At 40.5% G+C, this 21,126-nt stretch overlaps 1 protein-coding gene across 1 annotated transcript in view; it reads left to right on the top strand.

Moving 5' to 3' along the window:
* LOC126253159 (ankyrin repeat and KH domain-containing protein 1) overlaps positions 1–21,126 on the top strand; it is a 241,908-nt gene that overhangs the window by 75,022 nt on the left and 145,760 nt on the right. The window contains exons 17-18 of the mRNA XM_049954320.1: positions 4,700–5,040; positions 10,878–11,294. Coding sequence (XP_049810277.1) covers positions 4,700–5,040; positions 10,878–11,294 — 758 coding nt within the window. The remainder of the gene's footprint in view (positions 1–4,699; positions 5,041–10,877; positions 11,295–21,126) is intronic.

Below are 21,126 nucleotides of genomic sequence, written 5' to 3'. Positions count from 1 at the left end.
CATCCACACAATGTATTCCTAGTGTTTATTCTTAAATTTGAGGACCCTGCAAGACACATGTACTTTATCCATTTTTCCAATAACCACATTTGAATGAAAATTATAATTAGCACAAGGGGAAAATCAGTGAGCAGTGTTCATCTGGATCAAGGAGTTCATACTTGAATGGTTCCCAATTCTGTTTCTCATCTGTTTCTGAAGCTTGTGATGCCTTTTTCTTGAGGGGTAGATTGATCAGTCACTTCTGATTTGGGTGGCGTAATCGATTTGTCAGTGAAAGTAATGCTTTGTGATGATTAAGAAAAGAAAAATAAAGTGCATGTGATATTTGTTATCTAATTTAGAGCAGCAATTGGAATTTCACAGTTAACACACTTATGTCACACATTAACTGAAATGTTACTGTTTGTGTTGTCGTACGTGTCCACTCGCTCATTGAAGAGACACAAACAGCCACTAAGCTAGCCTATATGAAATACACACATTTGTTGAAATGGCTCACATACCACCTGTTGTAAAGTGACTAATTCAGAAACCTTTGTGGGCATGCACATGTCTACTTGCCAAAGTTTAATCACAATCGGATAAGTGGTTTAGGGGCACAAATAGGACGACAAAAACAGAAGCATTTATGTATGTGGCTTATGATGGTATTGTAAGGTTAACTTAGGGTTTCGAAAGATCTGGAAAATATTTTATGTAACGGCAGTGTTTTGCTTCAGTTTGAGCAGCTTTGAAAATTATGAATTGGTTTATGCACTTTGACTTACGTAAAATGCTATTTTAATGATAAAAATATCACAGTGAAGCAGTAGTTGACACTGTCCTTAAACAATCGGTGCTTTTATTAGACCTTGTCCTGTTTTAAGTAATATGCTCTCACTTTCTCCCAACTTCTCCACATTCTGGAACAATTTATAGTTTAAATGTATTATTTAGACCTAGTTTATTACACAAAGTGTAACTGGAGGTGAATGTCATCCTGTGTTGCTAAAAGCCTTAGCATTCAGTCTAAACCCTTCATATTACTTGCACAATAGAACCAAAATTTCAAAATATTCATTGCAGTTAATTCCAGCTACACCAGCCATGTAACAAGTGCATGCATTGTAGTTTATACACCCTTATCTTCTTACTATTACAGTGCTTGTCAGGGTTGGCTTAGCAATAAGTTCTTTCAGCTAAGTCATGGTGCATTATTGTGTCTGGGTCTCTAGGTGACATGATGCTGTACAGGACCAATGCTCCAGTTCATTGGCAATCATGCTGATATGCAAATCCTATTCCACACTGTATCCATTTCATGGGAAGCTCACCATCGCCTGAAATGTTTTCACAAACAAAAAGCACACAGGTTAATTTTGAAGGTCATAAAACAGACAATCAGATTTCAAATGATGAAAAGCACTCCTGGAATGTCATAGTACCTACACGAAATTTCACTGTCACAGCAACACACACGCTCATCTAAGTGCCACGTTAAGTACATTGAATTATTACTCCTCATAACTGTTGTACTATAAATGGTACTGTTCCTTTCATTCATTTAAGCTCTATTAAGTATTCCTCTTTTTCCCCCTTATCAGTGTGATCTGAGGGGTGGCATGAACAAGAAAACTGGTGCCTGTTGCCTCTTGTTAGTGTTCTGTAATTGCCTCTGTGTCTGATGTACAGTGGAGGTTTCTCTGCAGTAGTTGCTAAGGATGTGTGATATTTGAGCTGTATAAAATTCTTTTACGAATTAGACAATTTGTAGCAATTAGCTTTGTAGGACCTTTGAACCAATGATTTGGTTTAATGCTTTCCTTCACAAAAGAACCACTAACAGAATGCATAGGCATATGTACCTTGTGTGAAATCTTTGGCAATATGCCTGAATTTTTGGGTCCATTTAATAATTACCTCATTATAACTCTTGTTTCTATTGACTTTTTTTAAATAAACATATATGTGTTGTTTAATTTGTTCAACCCGGAGAGACTGGATTGAACATCTCACAAAATATGTTACCTAGTCTTAGCCTAAACAACACTATACTCTCTTTAAATCTATAGAAATCCAGGTGTTAGTATTATTGTTGAGAATAATGTGGAGACAATGACAATTTTCGGTTAACAGGTAAGAATATGCATTTATCGGAGATACTTGAAATATTGGTGATTGGGTAAGGCATAGATTGCTTGAAACATAAAATAGGCAAGATTTTGTTTCGCGTGAACACACAATTTGATGCCAGCACTATTAGGCAGCAGGCAGTGCATCAGTGTCACCCCTAGTAAAGAAGGATATTTGGTCTACTGTCTCGGCAACCACTGAACTTTGGGGCAGTTCTTGATTCTGCAGTTTTGTAGTCCTGATTCTGGGAAAATTTGTTGGTTTTCATGTGCGTTTGGTTTAAAAGGAAGGGGGAGAAGTAATTGAATGTACCTATTTTTCTTGGCTGCATTTTAATAAATTAGATATACACTGAGAAATGGTGTTAAAGGTATTGTTAACATTTTGGTTATATCGGAATTCTGTTTGTGGAAGCATTAGTGTTGATCTAATGGACCTCAGCCATTAGGGGAAATGGAATGAGAAGGGGGGGGGGGAGGAGGAGATAAGAAACTTAATTACTTTTTACATTTAACAACAATGTCTGTACAAATCATCATACTAGCAGTTTTTAGCATAATACCGATTATGTCATTGCAGAGAAACAGAAAACTGCAAAAATACACAAATTTAAATAATTGCATTAATTTGAGTATGAATATTTATTTGGAAGGGTGGATACCATTTGTGAAAAAAGTAATGTGGTGCTGTTTTTATTACCACGTTTATGGACATACCACAAACTTAAATCTTGCTAAATGGATTAAGAGGTAAATAGTTTTGAAGGATGTTTAAAATGTCCTCTTCTGATTGTTCACTCAATGTTCATTGTATTGATTACATTGCAAAATAAAGCTTGCAGTGTTTGGAAAGAATTGTATTGGGATTCAATACATTCATATGTTGTGTGCCATGAGTTTGTTTGATGTTTTTGATAGAGGAGCACATGCATTTATGAGCACTCAGAAAAAGAATAGATATATGTTGAAGCTCTCATCTAGATATTGTGATCTGACAAGCATACAATACAGAATACAGTCCTGGAAACTGAAATAAGAACACCGTGAATTCATTGTCCCAGGAAGGGGAAACTTTATTGACACATTCCTGGGGTCAGATACATCACATGATCACACTGACAGAACCACAGGCACATAGACACAGGCACCAGAGCATGCACAATGTCGGCACTAGTACAGTGTATATCCACCTTTCGCAGCAATGCAGGCTGCTATTCTCCCATGGAGACGATCGTAGAGATGCTGGATGTAGTCCTGTGGAACGGCTTGCCATGCCATTTCCACCTGGCGCCTCAGTTGGACCAGCGTTCGTGCTGGACGTGCAGAGCGCGTGAGACGACGCTTCATCCAGTCCCAAACATGCTCAATGGGGGACAGATCCGGAGATCTTGCTGGCCAGGGTAGTTGACTTACACCTTCTAGAGCACGTTGGGTGGCACGGGATACATGCGGACATGCATTGTCCTGTTGGAACAGCAAGTTCCCTTGCCGGTCTAGGAATGGTAGAACGATGGGTTCGATGACGGTTTGGATGTACCGTGCACTATTCAGTGTCCCCTCGACGATCACCAGTGGTGTACGGCCAGTGTAGGAGATCGCTCCCCACACCATGATGCCGGGTGTTGGCCCTGTGTGCCTCGGTCGTATGCAGTCCTGATTGTGGCGCTCACCTGCACGGCGCCAAACACGCATACGACCATCATTGGCACCAAGGCAGAAGCGACTCTCATCGCTGAAGACGACACGTCTCCATTCGTCCCTCCATTCACGCCTGTCGCGACACCACTGGAGGCGGGCTGCACGATGTTGGGGCGTGAGCGGAAGACGGCCTAACGGTGTGCGGGACCGTAGCCCAGCTTCATGGAGACGGTTGCGAATGGTCCTCGCCGATACCCCAGGAGCAACAGTGTCCCTAATTTGCTGGGAAGTGGCGGTGCGGTCCCCTACGGCACTGCGTAGGATCCTACGGTCTTGGCGTGCATCCGTACGTCGCTGCGGTCCGGTCCCAGATCGACGGGCACGTGCACCTTCCGCCGACCACTGGCGACAACATCGATGTACTGTGGAGACCTCACGCCCCACGTGTTGAGCAATTCGGCGGTACGTCCACCCGGCCTCCCGCATGCACACTATACGCCCTCGCTCAAAGTCCGTCAACTGCACATACGGTTCACGTCCACGCTGTCGCGGCATGCTACCAGTGTTAAAGACTGCGATGGAGCTCCGTATGCCACGGCAAACTGGCTGACACTGACGGCGGCGGTGCACAAATGCTGCGCAGCTAGCGCCATTCGACGGCCAACACCGCGGTTCCTGGTGTGTCCGCTGTGCCGTGCGTGTGATCATTGCTTGTACAGCCCTCTCGCAGTGTCCGGAGCAAGTATGGTGGGTCTGACACACCGGTGTCAATGTGTTCTTTTTTCCATTTCCAGGAGTGTATGTTGAAAAAAGTGAGTGTTGTGTTTTGATGTTGGATGAACACTGAGTTAGATTAGCTAAATGAGTTTTTTCTGACTTTTCACAAATAGTTTATTTCATCTGTAATAAATTCCTCACTTTCCCAACTAATTACTTATATGTTACAGGTATGGTTTGTGCATCAGGTGTCTCAGGGACACTATTCCATCAGGGGCCGAATAATACCATCTCTGTGCATAATGCATTTTATACGGGTGGCAGCCAGCCATTAGCAGGTAGTTGCCAACAGCCACAACAAACCCAGCAGCAACAGCAGCAGCAGAAGTCTTTGACTCTGGTAGCAACAGGTCGTGATGGGGGCTTCATAGCTACTTCTGGTCCTTATCCCCCACCACCTCCTGCTGCACAACCTCAGTCACAGCCACCGCCTCCACCGCAGCAACAACCTGCATCAACTGTTCCTCAGCAGCAGCAGCAGCAAATCTCTGCAAGCTCAGATGTTGTTCAGGTTAGTTTCAAAACCTTGTATTTTGAACTATTGTACTTGTGTTCCTGTCTTATAATTTGATGTTTCTAGCAATAGGGGAGTAATGACGTACTGTCTGTCAATTTTTAATAAAATTTACACAACTATTGCTACTGTGTCTCGTATCCAGCAACTGGATTTTTTTGGGGGGGGGGGGGGGTTGGAACTGACTGTATCCCACCAGAAGTAATTTTCAGAATACATTAAAGATTCAAACAAGCTGCTATCCTAAATAATTTTAATTATACATAACATTATGTTCCTCTTTTAGTCCAGTAGACTCAGGATATGTATGTTATTATTCCCTAAAATTTTGAATACTCTACTCAGTGGTTTCTGAGATTTAGGGAAAAATGCAACAGAAAATGTAAATTTTCAGGAACGGTTTCTAAAGTCTCAAGACTGTAACTCACTTAATATATGCTTAATCTTTTATTTTTAGTCACTTAGAAGTGCCCTGCACCATACTGTATATCACCCTCTTGATCTTTTTCCAAGTTATTTCTTCTTCTTTCTGGACTCCTAGGTGGCCAACTGTGCTGCATGCTCTCTGCTTTATCAATGCAAACCTTGTCCATCCGTTAAAGTTCTCTGATGCAGTTTGCTCCAAGATTAATTCCCATATGCTGTAGCACTTTCACCCTACCATTGTTGGCATCATCAAAAGCAGTAACAGCATCCATCATCATCATCATCATCATCATCATCATCATCATCATCATCCCATAATACTGCTGTAGTTCATCAATCGTTTTGTCTGTCAGCTTGCCTCTTATGGTTTTACCATCAGAAAGTTTCTTGTCTCTCAAACTTTGTTTCAACGTAATCAACCTGATGCCCATCGTCTTCTGGACATGACCAACACATTCCAGTTTTGTGATAATCTTCTCACCATAAGGCTGAGTGGCTACTACTCTGGTACATGCTTTAGTCTCCCATCACCTAAGAACTTGGTGTAACACATTCCCTTTCGTTCACAGATCGACTAAAATTTTCAATAGCTGCAGAGGCTTTCATACCACCAGTTGTTCCTTCATAATTTCTGTCACAGATATGCTCTCCATTCCCTGATTTACACTTATAACAATGTTTCGTTAAAATCTGGAAGTCTATTACCTTCCAGTATCCACACTGGTCACCGTAGCAACAGAATTCTTAAAACTGTAGCCACACTTCTGCCAAAGTGCCATCAAAAGCTACTGGTATGTCAGTTACACTGTCATTTGTCTCAGCAGCTTTGTTTGCAGCACTTTTCATTGACTCACACGCAGCAGATTGCACAGCAGCTCCAATAAATCCTGCGTACTTGTTGATTTTACAAGGTAGGCGTGGCATATTCATCATGGCACACATTGTTTCTGCTGCAGTGTGTCCTTTGCCAATAACTTTCAATCCATAAAACCACCTTACATTTACTTCAAAATAATTATCTTTACACTTATCGGGCTTCCAAAATTGAGTGTATTTAGAATAGTACAATTAATAAGTTTCCTGGCTATTCCATTTGATACCTCACTCTCTTCAGGTAAACTAACTGGAACTTCACATATTTTACAACACACATTCACCTAACACCCTTGTTAGGATGTGTAAATCTATCAGAATATAACCTAACCTACCATTTACATCACTTTTGTTTTGAGAAAACTGTGTATCACTATCAGTGGGTTAAAAACATGCTGGAAAATTGTGGATGTGCTAGTGACACAAAAAGGCAAGCGTTGATATTGGTATAGCCCAAAGGTTGGATTGACAATCGGAAAGTGCCTAGTGGTCTCATCCAATGGGGGCTGGAGGTGTGCTTCTGACAAATCAATCTTGGAAAAGTAGTGACTGCCTGATAATTTTGCTAGCAACTTGTCAGGACGGGGCAGTGGGTGTGTATGAGGTTGCCCAGAAAGTAATGTACAACTTTTTTTTTTTTCTCAGCCAAAAACAGTCCTGTGAATGAGAAACGTTACGTATGTGTTATTTGCAGTCTCTCTCTCTCTCTCTCTCTCTCTCTCTCTCTCTCTCTCTCTCTCTCTCTCTCTGTTGCACAGTGTTTCCGTCAATTCAGACGGATAGCGTAGTTGCAAGGCAGTTTCAAAATGGAGTCTGTAGGCAATGTATGTTACAAGCAACGTCCCATAATTGGATTTCTTTGCAGACAAAGAAACTGTAGGTAATATTCACAAATGCTTGTGCAAAGTCTATGGAGCATCTGATGTTGATGGAAATACAGTTAGTTGCTAGGCAAGGAGGGTGAGGTTATCAGAAGGCAGTTCGGTGGAGCTCGACGATGTCAGTGGTTGGGTAGACTATCCCAGGCTGACACTCCTGACCTAGCCAACTCAGACTTCCACTTGGTTGGGACATTAAAGGATGCCATTCGTGGAAGACATTTTGGGGATGAGGAGGTGGTGATTCAAACAGTGACACACTGGCTCTACCACCAGGACAATGATTGGTACCGACAGGGCATACACACCATTGTTTCGCACTGGAGGAAGACCATAGAACGGGATGTAGATTATGTGGAAAAATAGGTTGTATAGGTAAAATACCATTCTTTCGTGTGTGTAATTCTCATTATGTTAAATAAAGATTTGTTGAAAGAAAAAAATGTGGTGCATTACTTTCTCGGCAACCTTTGTCTCTGTCACAGACTGTGCATCAATCATGACACTGTCACCCTGGAGGCAAAGCTTTGGATGAATGACATAAAGTGCTGTCAAACAGTCTTAATTTGTCCTTGAATGGTTGCACAACATGAGGGTGGGTGGACACACTCATGGTAATGTGGGCCTCAAAACTAGTAGCGCAATGAAGCCCAGAGAAAAACTGAGACAAAAACTCTGAGCAGAGGGACTCCAGTTGCTAATACGGAACTTGATCTGACACTAAATTTACCCTGTCTGCAATGGAGAAACCGAAAGCATTAAACGTGTCAGTTGAATGGGAATGATCCATAACAAGGAAGGCGAGAGGGTGAAAAACATATGTTGAGAAGAAAGGAGCGGAGAACTGACCTAGGATCAAAATGTTGTTGTTTATTGTAGCTAACAAACTTACGTGAAAGTGTGTGTGTGTGTGTGTGTGTGTGTGTGTGTGTGTGTGTGTGTGTGTGTGTTGTGGAGGGGGGGGGTTGAGCCCAAGATCATGTGTGTTTGTGGGTTTACTAAAGTCGCTGCAGCTCCTGTGTCCACTTGAATTTTTAGTGGTTTAAAACACACACACACACACACACCACCGCTGCGCGCCAGTAAACATTGTAGAGATACAGTGTGTCCATTGGTGCTTCTGTGTCTGCCATGTTTGAAGAGGAGTTACACACTGATGCAATGTGGCCTTTCTTTCAGCACTTGTGAACAGCCCAAGGCTTAGCGCTCGCAGATGCTACTGTTGGAAGAAGCAGTACAGGCAAGATACATGTTGGGGCATGTGGACACTGTTGTGACACAGCCAGTTATTGCTGTGGCCATAACCTACACTGCCCCATGTGATGCTGAGTCGTAGATTGTACTGCTGTAATGGGTTCCCCATCATCCTGAACACTTGCAGTGTGCCTGACAGGGATTGACTGAGAAACGTCAGATACCTTCCCCCCATGCAGCCACTTGCAGCCTGTGACACTTTGAATGACTGTACTATATCGAGCACATCTGTATGCATCGATTGTTACGTTGAAGTGCTTTTTCATGGACTTCCCTACCTGGTACCAGATGAATAATAGCATCGTGCACCATCTGATCAGCATAGGATTTGTGAAAGGTGCTAGTGACAAATTTATGATGATGTTTCAACCTGTGGAATTCTGCAGTCTAGGCTTTGTAAGACTAGTTTGGGCATTTCTACTCAACTACACACGTTGCTGTGACGTGTTCTGTTGCAGTAATAGGTGGAGAGAAGCTTCCACATCACATTACAACAAATAAGCTGGCCAGTTCTTGCGAAGGCGCAAGTTAGCACAACAACTGATATTAATGTGTGGTGAAAGCTTGCTGCTGTGCAATGATATTTTGGACTATTTCTTTCATTGAGACTGTTGTTGGGTGACATAGCACTGACTCCATGCCAAGTTTGCAACAGCAAGAATAAACACAATTTATGGAACACTGTAATTTGTGGAGCAATACGTAACAGTGAAGTACAGGTTGTGTGTTGCACTGAACATATTGGCTATGCAGCAATAATGCAGGCTACAGAAGAGGCTGAGCACACATTTGCAATCATTTAAATACTACTGTTTCTTTGACAACTCGCCAGTTTGTGCCAGGGGACAGACTCAAGTGGCCTCTATAAGCAGGCCTGTGAACTGTTATGTACTCATGATCTCTGAAACCACACGTCACGAGTGAAAGTACATAAACGGACAACTCGGTGGCCAAAGTTCTTCACTTAACGACTGAGAGAAACGGTGTTTACGTAGAGTTGGCAATGCTAGCAGACAAGCAGGCCTGCATAAAATAACCACAGCAACCATTGTGGGATGTACGATAGATGTATCCATAGTGCAGCATAGTGAAATTTGACACTAATGAGCTGTGGCAGAAGACGGCAGTCGAGAGTGGCTTTGCTAACTGCACAGCATTGCCTGCTGTGCCTCTGCTGGGCGCATGACCGTATCGGTTGGACCCTGGATAACTGGAAAACAATGGCCTGCTTACATGAGTCCCAATTTGTCAGAAGAGCTGATGCGAGGGTTTGTCTGTGATGCACACCCCACTAAACCATTGACCCAAGTTTTCAGAAAGGCACTCTGCAAGCTGGTTGTGGCCCCATAATGTGGTGTGATCTGCATTTATGTGGAATAGACTGAACGAATCATTGACTGTAAATGGTTAATTGACTAGATATGGTTATGTTCAGCTACTTGGAGACCGTGGACTTAATGTTCACAAACAGTGGTTGAATTTTTGTAGATGACGATGCACCAGGTCATGTTGTTCATGACTGGTTTGAAGCACATTCTGGGCAATTGGAGTGAATGATTTTGCCTCCCAGATTATCTGACACCGTGTCGATCATTTTTGGGACTTAATTGAGAGGTCAGTTCATGCACAAATCCTACACAGGCATCACTTTCACAATTATGGATGGCTGTATTTCTACAATGGACTTAACGATTTTCTGAGTGCACGCCATGTCGACATGTTGCACTATGCTGGGCAAGAGGTGGTTCGACATGGTATTATGAGGTATCTTATGACCTGTCACATCATTGTAATAAAACTTCTGGTGTGAGCTACACTGCTACTCTGGAAAACCACCAGTTTCAGTAAAAACGTGCAAATGAAAGGAAATGTGTATCATTTCTTGTATATTTTGACTGGTTGCGTGACACCTAGGTGTAACTTATCCCAAGTGCTTCTCTGAAATTCATTTATTTGTACGACTTCTTGCCACATGTTGGTATAGTGAGTGTAATAAAAACACTATTGATGTGGGGTAACTAGTGTGAACATTAGTCACACATTGTTATGATGACCTTACAGTGGTGAAATTTGTTCATGTATATTTCTGCTTTTTTGATGTTCATACCATATTTAGAGTTTCATCAAATAATAATAATAATAATAATAATAATAATAATAATAATAACCCCTTATTTTTATATACTGGTGATATAGTGAAAGTAAAGTCTCTTACTTGGCTTTCATGTGGAAGTTCAGTAATATAGTTAATATCTGAACATTGTACAACTACAGTATTTAGTTGTAGCTTCAGACTGAAATACAGCTTCAGTATTCTTTTACTTTAATTCAAAAGGAGTAGTTACATTTCAGAATGCTTTAGAAATATACTCACGATGAAAATTAAAATTTTGTCTTCTTCAGTCCACAGCCATAAGTGACCGGCCTAAAGCAAAACCTGTCTCAAAGAAGGAAGTGAAGAACCTCCGTAAGCAGCAGCAACAGGCGTACCAAGCAGCTATGCAGCATCACCAGCAGCAGCAACAGCAGATGATGCAGCAGCAGCAACAACAAAAACAGCAGCAGCAGCCTCCACCACCACCACCACCACCTCCACAGATACAGCAGCAGCAACAGCAACAACTGCAGCAGCTGCAGCTGCAGCAACAGCAACAACTGCAGCAGCAGCAGACACAACAACAGTTGCAGCAGCAGCAACAGCAACAGCAACAACAATTGCAGCAGCAGCAGCAGCAAGTCCAACATCAGCCACAGACAACCACCCAACAAAAACATGTTCATTTCCATAATATGAACTTCAGTCATCAACTTCAAACTACGGTATGTAATATAAAATTGTTCATTTGCTTTTTGCAAACCTTTTTAAAGTAAACGCACAAGTTATTTAGTAAGTCATATTTGCTGTTGTGATTTCTTAGACTTTCACGGCGATTTGGTTTCACCTAGTGGAATCAGGTTACTGCTGGTAGTCTGCGTCTTCCCAGCACAGTACTTTGATGTAGTTACTCGATGTTTTCATCAGGTGTTTCCTGCAGTGAAATAAACTCGGTTCCACGAGATGTGATTTTTGCTGTTTGTAAAAATTACACCTGACTAAAAGACCACTTAACTACCATACTGCAGAAAGTTACCATTCATCTGTTTTAATTTCCAGAGTATTGGTCTGTGATCGTTTCTCTTGTATTTGTGTTCTTTGGAGTCTTCTCTTAAATTGGCTGCAGTAGATTCATTCCCATAATATTACAGCTCTATGGTTCTAGTGGAAAGTCATTTCTACAGACAGCTGCATGCAGTATTAGTAATCACAGCAGTAGTAGGAGAGAGAGAGAGAGAGAGAGAGAGAGAGAGATATCCAAAACTTAAGAAAGAAGGAAATTTTTCCGTGATGGGTCACTGCCAAGTAACATAATTCAATGAAGTTTGGACTATACATACAGAAAGCTGCTACAGTATAGTACAGAATGTAACTAAAAGAAGTACACAATGAGACAAACAGAAATGACACTTTAAATTAAAGACAATAATTACACTGAAGTCAGTATGATTCAAGATGGTTTGCTAGACAATACAAAAGGGAGGACATGGTTCTTAGTTTTGAGTGTGATTAGCACAAATGGCATTGCATAGTCTGCAACATGTTCCCATGCTGACCACAGTCGTCAAGAGTTATTGTGGAGGCACGAGTGTATACCTGTCCCTTTTTCCCCCTAAAGTAAGTCTTTCCGCTCCCGGGACTGGAATGACTCCTTACCCTCTCCCTTAAAACCCACATCCTTTCGTCTTTCTCTCTTTTCTGATGAAGCAACCGTGGGTTGCGAAAGCTTGGTGTGTGTGTGTGTGTGTGTGTTTTTTATTGTGTCTATCTAAAAGTGCTTTCTCGTTTGGTAAGTCACAGCATTTTTTTTTCTTTATATATATATATATATATATATATATATATATATATATATATATATATATATATATATATATATATATATATATATATCCCAGGTGGAATGTTTCCCTCTATTATATTACTATTTACTTTTACGCAGCACACCACCATCCACATCTTCAGTATTTTTCCCACAAGAATGACATGTTCAAACATTTTCATTACAGCAGGCAGCCTCTCTCTCAAGTGTTGTTTCCATGTACACCCCAACTTACACCCAGTCATTACTTTTGGATACACCAGTCCTTTAAACCAAACTTTAAAATAGGAGTAGTTTACTTGTCAACACAACACAACATAACATTTGAAAGTTGCCTACGAACACCCACCTTAGCAACTTCAATACTGTTAGCAAACACCACATGCTGTCCCCTTCCCAGGGACTCCTGTCAAAACATACTCCTTCTTTGTAGCCCTACAATGGTGACAATATTACAGATTCTCTCTTCCCCATGGCTATCTTTCCTCTTACACTACCACACTGCACAACACAAGAATATTTATGATCTTGCACAACCTTTTGATTCAGCTGAGCACTACGTATGTCCTACCAGCAATAAATTTCTGAGTTTTGTAGTATATTAATTATGCTAGATAATTTTGAAATTGTGGATTATTATTACTTTTCTCTTATTCACAGATGAATGATCTTAAGTGCTGAACACTGTACGTTCATTTGCCCTTTCCTGTCTCTGGGTTAGTTAATACAGCTGCCTTTTGCTTATGGTGTTTTAGTTATTAAGAATGGCCCCTCATACAAAGGGTGATATTTGACTTGTAGTTTCTCTCTTTTTATGGTTCTTAACTGAAACTAGTTTTCCCACTATAAACTGTATGGGTGTTCCCTCCTCCCATCTCTTTTTCCTCATTTCAGCCTCCTTTGTTAGCAAATTATTTAAATCATTGCTCGGTAACTGTTGTGAATGACATCCCCCTATGCCCATTCAACCCCCTTCAGGAGTAAGTCTCCTATTCGCTCTACTACTATTTACATTGAGAAAAACTTTGTAAATAAATGTGGGAACTTGTTTAGTACTTTTTCAAATTGTATCATGATGTCTGTCCATTTCGAATGTCTGTTTGCACATTTAGTCTGACAAAGCCTGCCAAGTTCATGCACGACCTATTCTGCTGGATTACTTTGAATGTGAGACTTTGAATTTAAGATGTGGTTCACACTTTCCCATGCCAAAAATTCTTTATACGTTTCAGCTAGAAACTGTGTTCCATTGTACGACAGCAAATTTTTCGATTTGCCCACATTTTTAAAATGATCGCATAATTTCATTATAACATGATATGTTGCCTTCCTTAATGGGTATAATTTTACTAGTTTGGCCAAGAACTCCAATACCACAAATATACGAGGTGCAAAAATAAAGTAATGAGACCGATTTTCATTGCAAGATGTGGCAACCCTGCAGGCTTTCGTAGGCACAATATCTTTGACCTTGGTCTATAAGCTGCTTCTAGTCCAAGCGGCACATAGATGCAACTGCTCAGTAGTGAGTTGTGCTGTAATAAGTTAACACGTGTTTCTCTCTCGTCACAGAAATGGAACCGCATAATATTGCGCAGTGGTATGCCGTTTCTTTTTTGGTGAAATTGGGTGAAAACGCAACGATAACTTACAGTAAGCTTCAGAAGGCTTTTGGACAGGAGGTTATGTCAAGAGCTCAAGTTTTTCGGTGGCATAAAATGTTTAGTGAAAGCAGAACGAGTGTTGAAGATGAAGATTGCAGTGGACGACCATCAACCTCACGGACGGATGTCAACTTGGCCAGGGTGCGTGAACTCGTACAATCTGATTGAAGATTACCCGTGAAAATGGTTGCAGAAGAAATGAACATCAATCTAGAAATGGTTTGTCTAATAATAACTGAAGATCTCGGTATGAGAGAGATTTGTTTAAAAATGGTCCCCAAAAATCTCGCACCACAACAGCGAGAAACACGGAACAATGGAAATCAATCCAGAATTGTTGAGCCATACTATCACTGGTGATGAAAGTTGGTTTTTTCAGTACGATCCAGAGACAAAATGCCAATGTTCGCAATGGTGCTCAAAGTGATCACCCAGACCAAAAGAGCATGTCAAAGGAAAAAGTGAAATGCATGCTTGTGTGCTTCAATTCCAAGGGAATTGTTTAGAAAGAGTGGGTGCCTCCTGGACAAACAGGTAACCAATATTACTACAAAGAAATTTTAGAAAGACTTCGTAAAACAGTTCTTTGTGTCCGTGCCAACATTGCTGATAATTGGATTCTGCATCACAATAATGTGCCATCCCATACTGCTCTCAGCACAGCAATTTTTTACCTCAAAACAAATTTCAATACTACCACAGCCACCTTATTCATCAGATATCGCTTGGTGCGAATTTTTTCTATTTCCAAGAGTGAAAACGGCAATCAAGAGACACCATTTTCAAACAACACAAGATGTCCAAAAAGCTGTGACGAGGGTCTTGGTGGATATTACAGAAGATGAGTTCCAGAAATGTTACCATCAATGGCAGAAGTGCTGGAAAAAGTGTGTGCAATCAGAAGTGAACTACTTTGAAGGAGACAACAGTAAACGTGACTAAAATGGTAAGCAACATTCTTTCACATCAGTCTCATTACTTTATTGTCGCACCTCGTATACATTGTTCCTCCTCAGCCCCATCTCTGTGAGTTGTTTCCTATGAAGTGATATTCCTGCATACAATTTCCAGTTGTCGGTAGTATAGGTATGACTTTGATGCAAGGCATCAGTTTGCAAACGTAAGTGACCATCTTTGTTTCGTTATCTCTTTAAATTTCTTGTCTTTCTCATACGTATTTACCCATAGAAAATGAGCAGCATATTTGCCCCTTTCCTTTACATTTTGGTTCAATTGAGGACCTACAGGTAGTCAAGACAGTACATCGGGTAATATATTATCTTCCCCCTTTATATATTTAATGTTGTTGTTGTGGTCTTCAGTCTTGAGACTGGTTTGATGCAGCTCTCCATGCTACTCTATCCTGTGCAAGCTTCTTCATCCCCCAGTACCTACTGCAACCTACATCCTTCTGAATCTGCTTAGTGTATTCATCTCTTGGTCTCCCCCTACGATTTTTACCCTCCACGCTGCCCTCCAATATTAAATTGGTGATCCCTTGATGCCTCAGAACATGTCATACCAACCGATCCCTTCTTCTGATCAAGTTGTGCCACAAACTCCTCTTCTCCCCAATCCTATTCAGTACCTCCTCATTAGTTATGTGATCTACCCATCTAATCTTCAGCATTTTTCTGTAGCACCACATTTCGAAAGCTTCTATTCTCTTCTTGTCCAAACTATTTATCGTCCATGTTTCACTTTCATACATGGCTACACTCCATACAAACACTTTCAGAAACGACTTCCTGACACTTAAATCTATACTCGATGTTAACAAATTTCTCTTCTTCAGAAACACTTTCCTTGCCATTGCCAGTCTACATTTTATATCCTCTCTACTTCTACCATCAACAGTTATTTTGCTCCCCAAATAGCAAAACTCCTTTACTACTTTAAGTTTCTCATTTCCTAATCTAATACCCTCAACATCACCCGACTTAATTCGACTACATTCCATTATCCTCGTTTTGCTTTTGTTGATGTTCATCTTATATCCTCCCTTCAAGACACCATCCATTCCGTTCAACTGCTCTTCCAAGTCCTTTGCTGTCTCTTACAGAATTACAATGTCATCGGCGAACCTCAAAGTTTTTATTTCTTCTCCATGGATTTTAATACCTACTCGGAATTTTTCTTTTGTTTCCTTTACTGCTTGCTCAATATACAGATTGAATAACATCGGGGAGAGGCTACAACCCTGTCTTACTCCCTTCCCAACCACTGCTTCCCTTTCATGTCCCTCGACTCTTATAACTGCCATCTGGTTTCTGTACAAATTGTAAATAGCCTTTCACTCCCTGTATTTTACCCCTGCCACTTTTAGAATTTGAAAGAGAGTATTCCAGTCAACATTGTCAAAAGCTTTCTCTAAGTCTACAAATGCTAAAAACGTAGGTTTGCCTTTCCTTAATCTTTCTTCTAAGATAAGTTGTAAGGTCAGTATTGCCTCACGTGTTCCAGTATTTCTACGGAATCCAAACTGATCTCCCCCGAGGTCGGTTCTACTAGTTTTTCCATTCGTCTATAAAGAATTCGTGTTAGTATTTTGCAGCTGTGGCTTCTTAAACTGATTGTTCGGTAATTCTCACATCTGTCAACACCTGCTTTCTTTGGGATTGGAATTATTATATTCTTCTTGAAGTCTGTGGGTATTTCGCCTGTTTCATACATCTTGCTCACCAGATGGTAGAGTTTTGTCAGGACTGGCTCTCCCAAGGCCGTCAGTAGTTTCAATGGAATGTTGTCTACTCCGGGAGCCTTGTTTCGACTCAGGTCTTTCAGTGCTCTGTCAAACTCTTCACGCAGTATCGTATCTCCCATTTCATCTTCATCTACATCCTCTTCCATTTCCATAATAATGTCCTCAAGTACATTGCCCTTGTATAGACCCTCTATATACTCCTTCCACCTTTCTGCTTTCCCTTCTTTGCTTAGAACTGGGTTTCCATCTGAGCTCTTGATGTTCATACAAGTGGTTCTCTTATCTCCAAAGGTCTCTTTAATTTTCCTGTAGGCAGTATCTATCTTACCCCTAGTGAGATAAGCTTCTACATCCTTACATTTGTCCTCTAGCCATCCCTGCTTAGCCATTTTGCACTTCCTGTCGATCTCATTTTTGAGACGTTTGTATTCCTTTTTGCCTGCTTCATTTACTGTATTTTTATATTTTCTCCTTTCATCAATTAAATTCAATATTTCTTCAGTTACCCAAGGATTTCTACTAGCCCTCGTCTTGTTACCTACTTGATCCTCTGCTGCCTTCACTACTTGATCGCTCAAAGCTACCCATTCTTCTTCTACTGTATTTCTTTCCCCCATTCCTGTCAATTGTTCCCTTATGCTCTCCCTGAAACTCTACAACCTCTGGTTCTTTCAGTTTATCCAGGTCCCATCTCCTTAAATTCCCACCTTTTTGCAGTTTCTTCAGTTTTAATCTACAGGTCATGACCAATAGATTGTGGTCAGAGTCCACATCTGCCCCTGGAAATGTCTTACAATTTAAAACCTGGTTCCTAAACCTCTGTCTTACCATTACATTATCTATCTGATACCTTTTAGTATCTCCAGCGTTCTTCCATGTATACAACCTTCTATCATGATTCTTAATAGTGAAAGGAAACTCCTCCAGAAAGAGAGCCCATCATGTTAGCATACTGTTTGGATGTTTGCTCTTAAAGTGAACCCACTATGGTCTGTATATAGTACTGTCCTGCTAGTAGGTATTTAAATTTCTTGAATGCTCATACTACTGATAATGTTTCCTTTTCTGTAATGCTGTAATTTCGTTAATGTTGCATGGGAATTCTATTAGTGAAAGCTATTGGCTTTTTCTCTAATGTGTGAGCAGTCGCATACATCTGGAAATTGCGACGGCACAACCCATAATCCGATGCACCCACTGGCATATGAAAAGGAAGATCAAAATTTGGGTGAATCAGCAGTTGGCATGCTGCCAGTGCTTCTTTTATTTTTGAAAATTCTTCATATCAGTTTACATCCCATCTCCACACCGTGTTCTGTTTTAATAACCTAAGCACTGATTTGGCAATGAATTTTCTGTAGAATCCCACCACCCTGAGAAAGGGTGCGTGCGTGCGTGCGTGCGTCCCTCTCTCTCTCTCTCTCTCTCTCTCTCTCTCTCTCTCTCTCTCTCTCTCTCTCTCTCCCCCCCCCCACCCTTCCCTCCCCCGCCCCCCCAACCCCTCCCTCCTCCTTTTATTTATTTATTTTTTTGACACAGCACACCCAATATGTGAGATCAGGCTGAATGCCCAAAGTGCCGTATTTATCCGATTATCAGACTAGGTTTTTTCCCAAGTTCGTCATTTGAAAAATACAGTATCGTCTTGTATCGCTGCTGAGGTCAGTGTTTTTATGTTGTTTAGTAGATTAATATAGGGATTGTCGCTACTGAGTTTTCATACAATTTATTTTGAAGAATTCCAAAGGGTAGGGATTTCGAGTAGGCTCGAGTTTTTCCAAAATGCCGAAGTGATAAATACAGTATCAGCCTTGCTCGATAACTTCAGTTGTGATGCTAGTGCAAGAGATACTAGAGACATTATCAACTAGCCAAGACAACCACCGAATGCTCTGCTTTAAAAAAAAACTGACAATTTTTTGAAACTCGGGAGGAAATAGCATTACATTCTGTCAATTTACAAACTTTTGTTGTATTTGAACAGGTTTGCAATAAAAGTTCTCATACATGTGTGGTTACCACCTACATACATTTAAGCTTGTTTTTAAGTAAAGGTAACATTCATAGGCGAAAATCTTGTTCTTCAAAAACCATTAATTGATTCTGAATCCAAGTCAGTATTTTATTTGTGTATGAGAAACTGTAATGAATACCAAGAGGGTTGCACATTAGGATTCTGTCACTGTTCACATATTAGAATAGCGGGTGAAAAAATCACCAGCTTTTAAACAGCTTTAAAACAAGATGGTGACATTCAGATGAAACGAAAAAGAGAATTTATTCAGCATTGAAAGTCTGACAAATGAAATAAATTGCATTAAACTGACTGCATTTGTCATAACTAGAATAAATTACAGCAGAAGGCACGTTATGGATGTAGCACTAGATCACAGGAGGAGCGAAAGTTTGAGAACTGAGAATCATGATTGCGATCATTTATTTGTGTACTAGTTGCTTTATTTGTGTACTATTTGCTATTGTTGCATATAACCTGCACCCAAGAAGATATTGCCGTCGTGTGTTTCGCTATTGCTGAAGCGTAGCGCTACGGAAGGTTTGGAGGGGGAACGATGACACAAGTTTGACTGAGAACCAAGATAAGGGGGGGCAGGGGAGTAGTGAGCGGGCAGCAAATTTCAATGTACTGCAAACCATGGGAATCTATACTGTGTACTTTATTTCCTGCTTTCTTTGGCTTTTTATGAACATCTTCCATGTTTAAACTAGTTTGCCTGAATCCATTTGTATTTGAAATTCAATTTACTTTAAAATTCTCACAAATAGTTAACAATAGCATGCATATCTGCGGAGATACCAAAAGTCTAGAGTGAATCCAGTGGCATATTTACATATTTCATGCAGCAGTGTTGTCTGTGGTCACTGTGAGGTATGATGGGAAGAGTAGGGGCTGAGTCAGCTGCTGGTTCTACACAACCAGAGAGAGGAGGAGACAATATGTTTGTAAGCAAGGGACATTGTAACATTCTCATGTCAGTTTAGAATCGAAATTCTCTGTGTCTAGAGAAAATAGCTGTTTTCTTAGGTCCCACAGTAGCCATAACTTCAATTGTAGCAATGTATTCGAAAGAAATAGCCAAATATTTGTGACAACAGAGAGATCTGTTCTGTTTGGATGATGCCGATGATCAAAAATAGTGGTACCACAGAAGACAGTAAACAAGAAGGCAATGAAGACAATGTAAACCGTTTCTTTCTGTTTCTTATATTTCTCCCTGTGTTATCAAAGTTATACTCGTGTAAATATGGTATTCACAACAAGACCCAAGAACTTAACATTGTTTCTCCCAAATTGTGATGTTGAGGACTTAATGGTGACACCTCAGGAACCTAATCTCATGAAAAATTCACCCATTGTTTATAGGTGTTCCTTCCATGTTGTGGATAGTACTAATATATGGTCGGCACACAATACCACTTACAAAAATGGAGACTGGTATGTTTAGACTGAATGGTAACACTTGGAACTGATATGAACTCTTTCAAACAGGAATGCTGTATACTTCCGTGTCTTCGTGTAAGACAGTCTGCCAGTAACCAACCGTCAGGTCCATTGTGCTGATATACTTCACTCCTTCAAATTTCTAAAGCAGTTTGTCTATTATAGAGGGCCTCTCTGTTTCTGGTTCTGTTAATTCATTTACAGTTCATGCATCCAACACTATAAGTGCATTGCCATCTGGGTTTTGAACAACTATTAAGGTATTATTGTAATCTGTGATGATCCATTGTAATGTTCTATTTCTTTTTGTTCTAATGGCTTCATTGATACTAGTATGGAGTAGTGTGTAACATAAAATGGATTCTGTGGCTTAATCTTAAACCTACAAAATAAGTCTTTAATAAAGTCTGGGCTTGTTGAAAATACTTTTATATGTCTACATAATAAAGAAATCATATTCTTCTCATTAAACCTAAATTCTTTGATTAATTTATGTTGTCAGGTCTGTCTGTTCCATTCAGTTGTTCCATATCTGTGTCTGATTGGTTCCTGTCATCCTGTTCTGGCATGGCTTCTGTCATTAAACTGAATCCTGATATGGCCATCTTGCATTGCTCAAAGTATGACAGCCAAGTCCACTTGTTGTCCATATGTTAATGTCAATGCCCCATTTTGGAAGTTTAATGATATTTCATTGTCCAGCAACCAGTGTATTCCTAAAATCATAGGTACAAGTAAATCTTCCCTTACTAACATTGTGTGTTGAAACATGTATGTGTTTAATGTAAACTTAACAGACAATTGTCTGTGTACTGGTTTGCCTGTCATAACTCTTACCCCTGTTATCTGTATCCCCATAACTGGTAACCAAGGGAAAGCATCCAACAAATTATTACACTGTAAGAGG

The sequence above is a fragment of the Schistocerca nitens genome, chromosome 1 (assembly GCF_023898315.1).
Source record: "Schistocerca nitens isolate TAMUIC-IGC-003100 chromosome 1, iqSchNite1.1, whole genome shotgun sequence".
In the NCBI taxonomy this organism is placed as follows: Eukaryota; Metazoa; Arthropoda; class Insecta; order Orthoptera; family Acrididae; genus Schistocerca; species Schistocerca nitens.
This window is presented reverse-complemented; position numbering and strand designations above follow the sequence as displayed.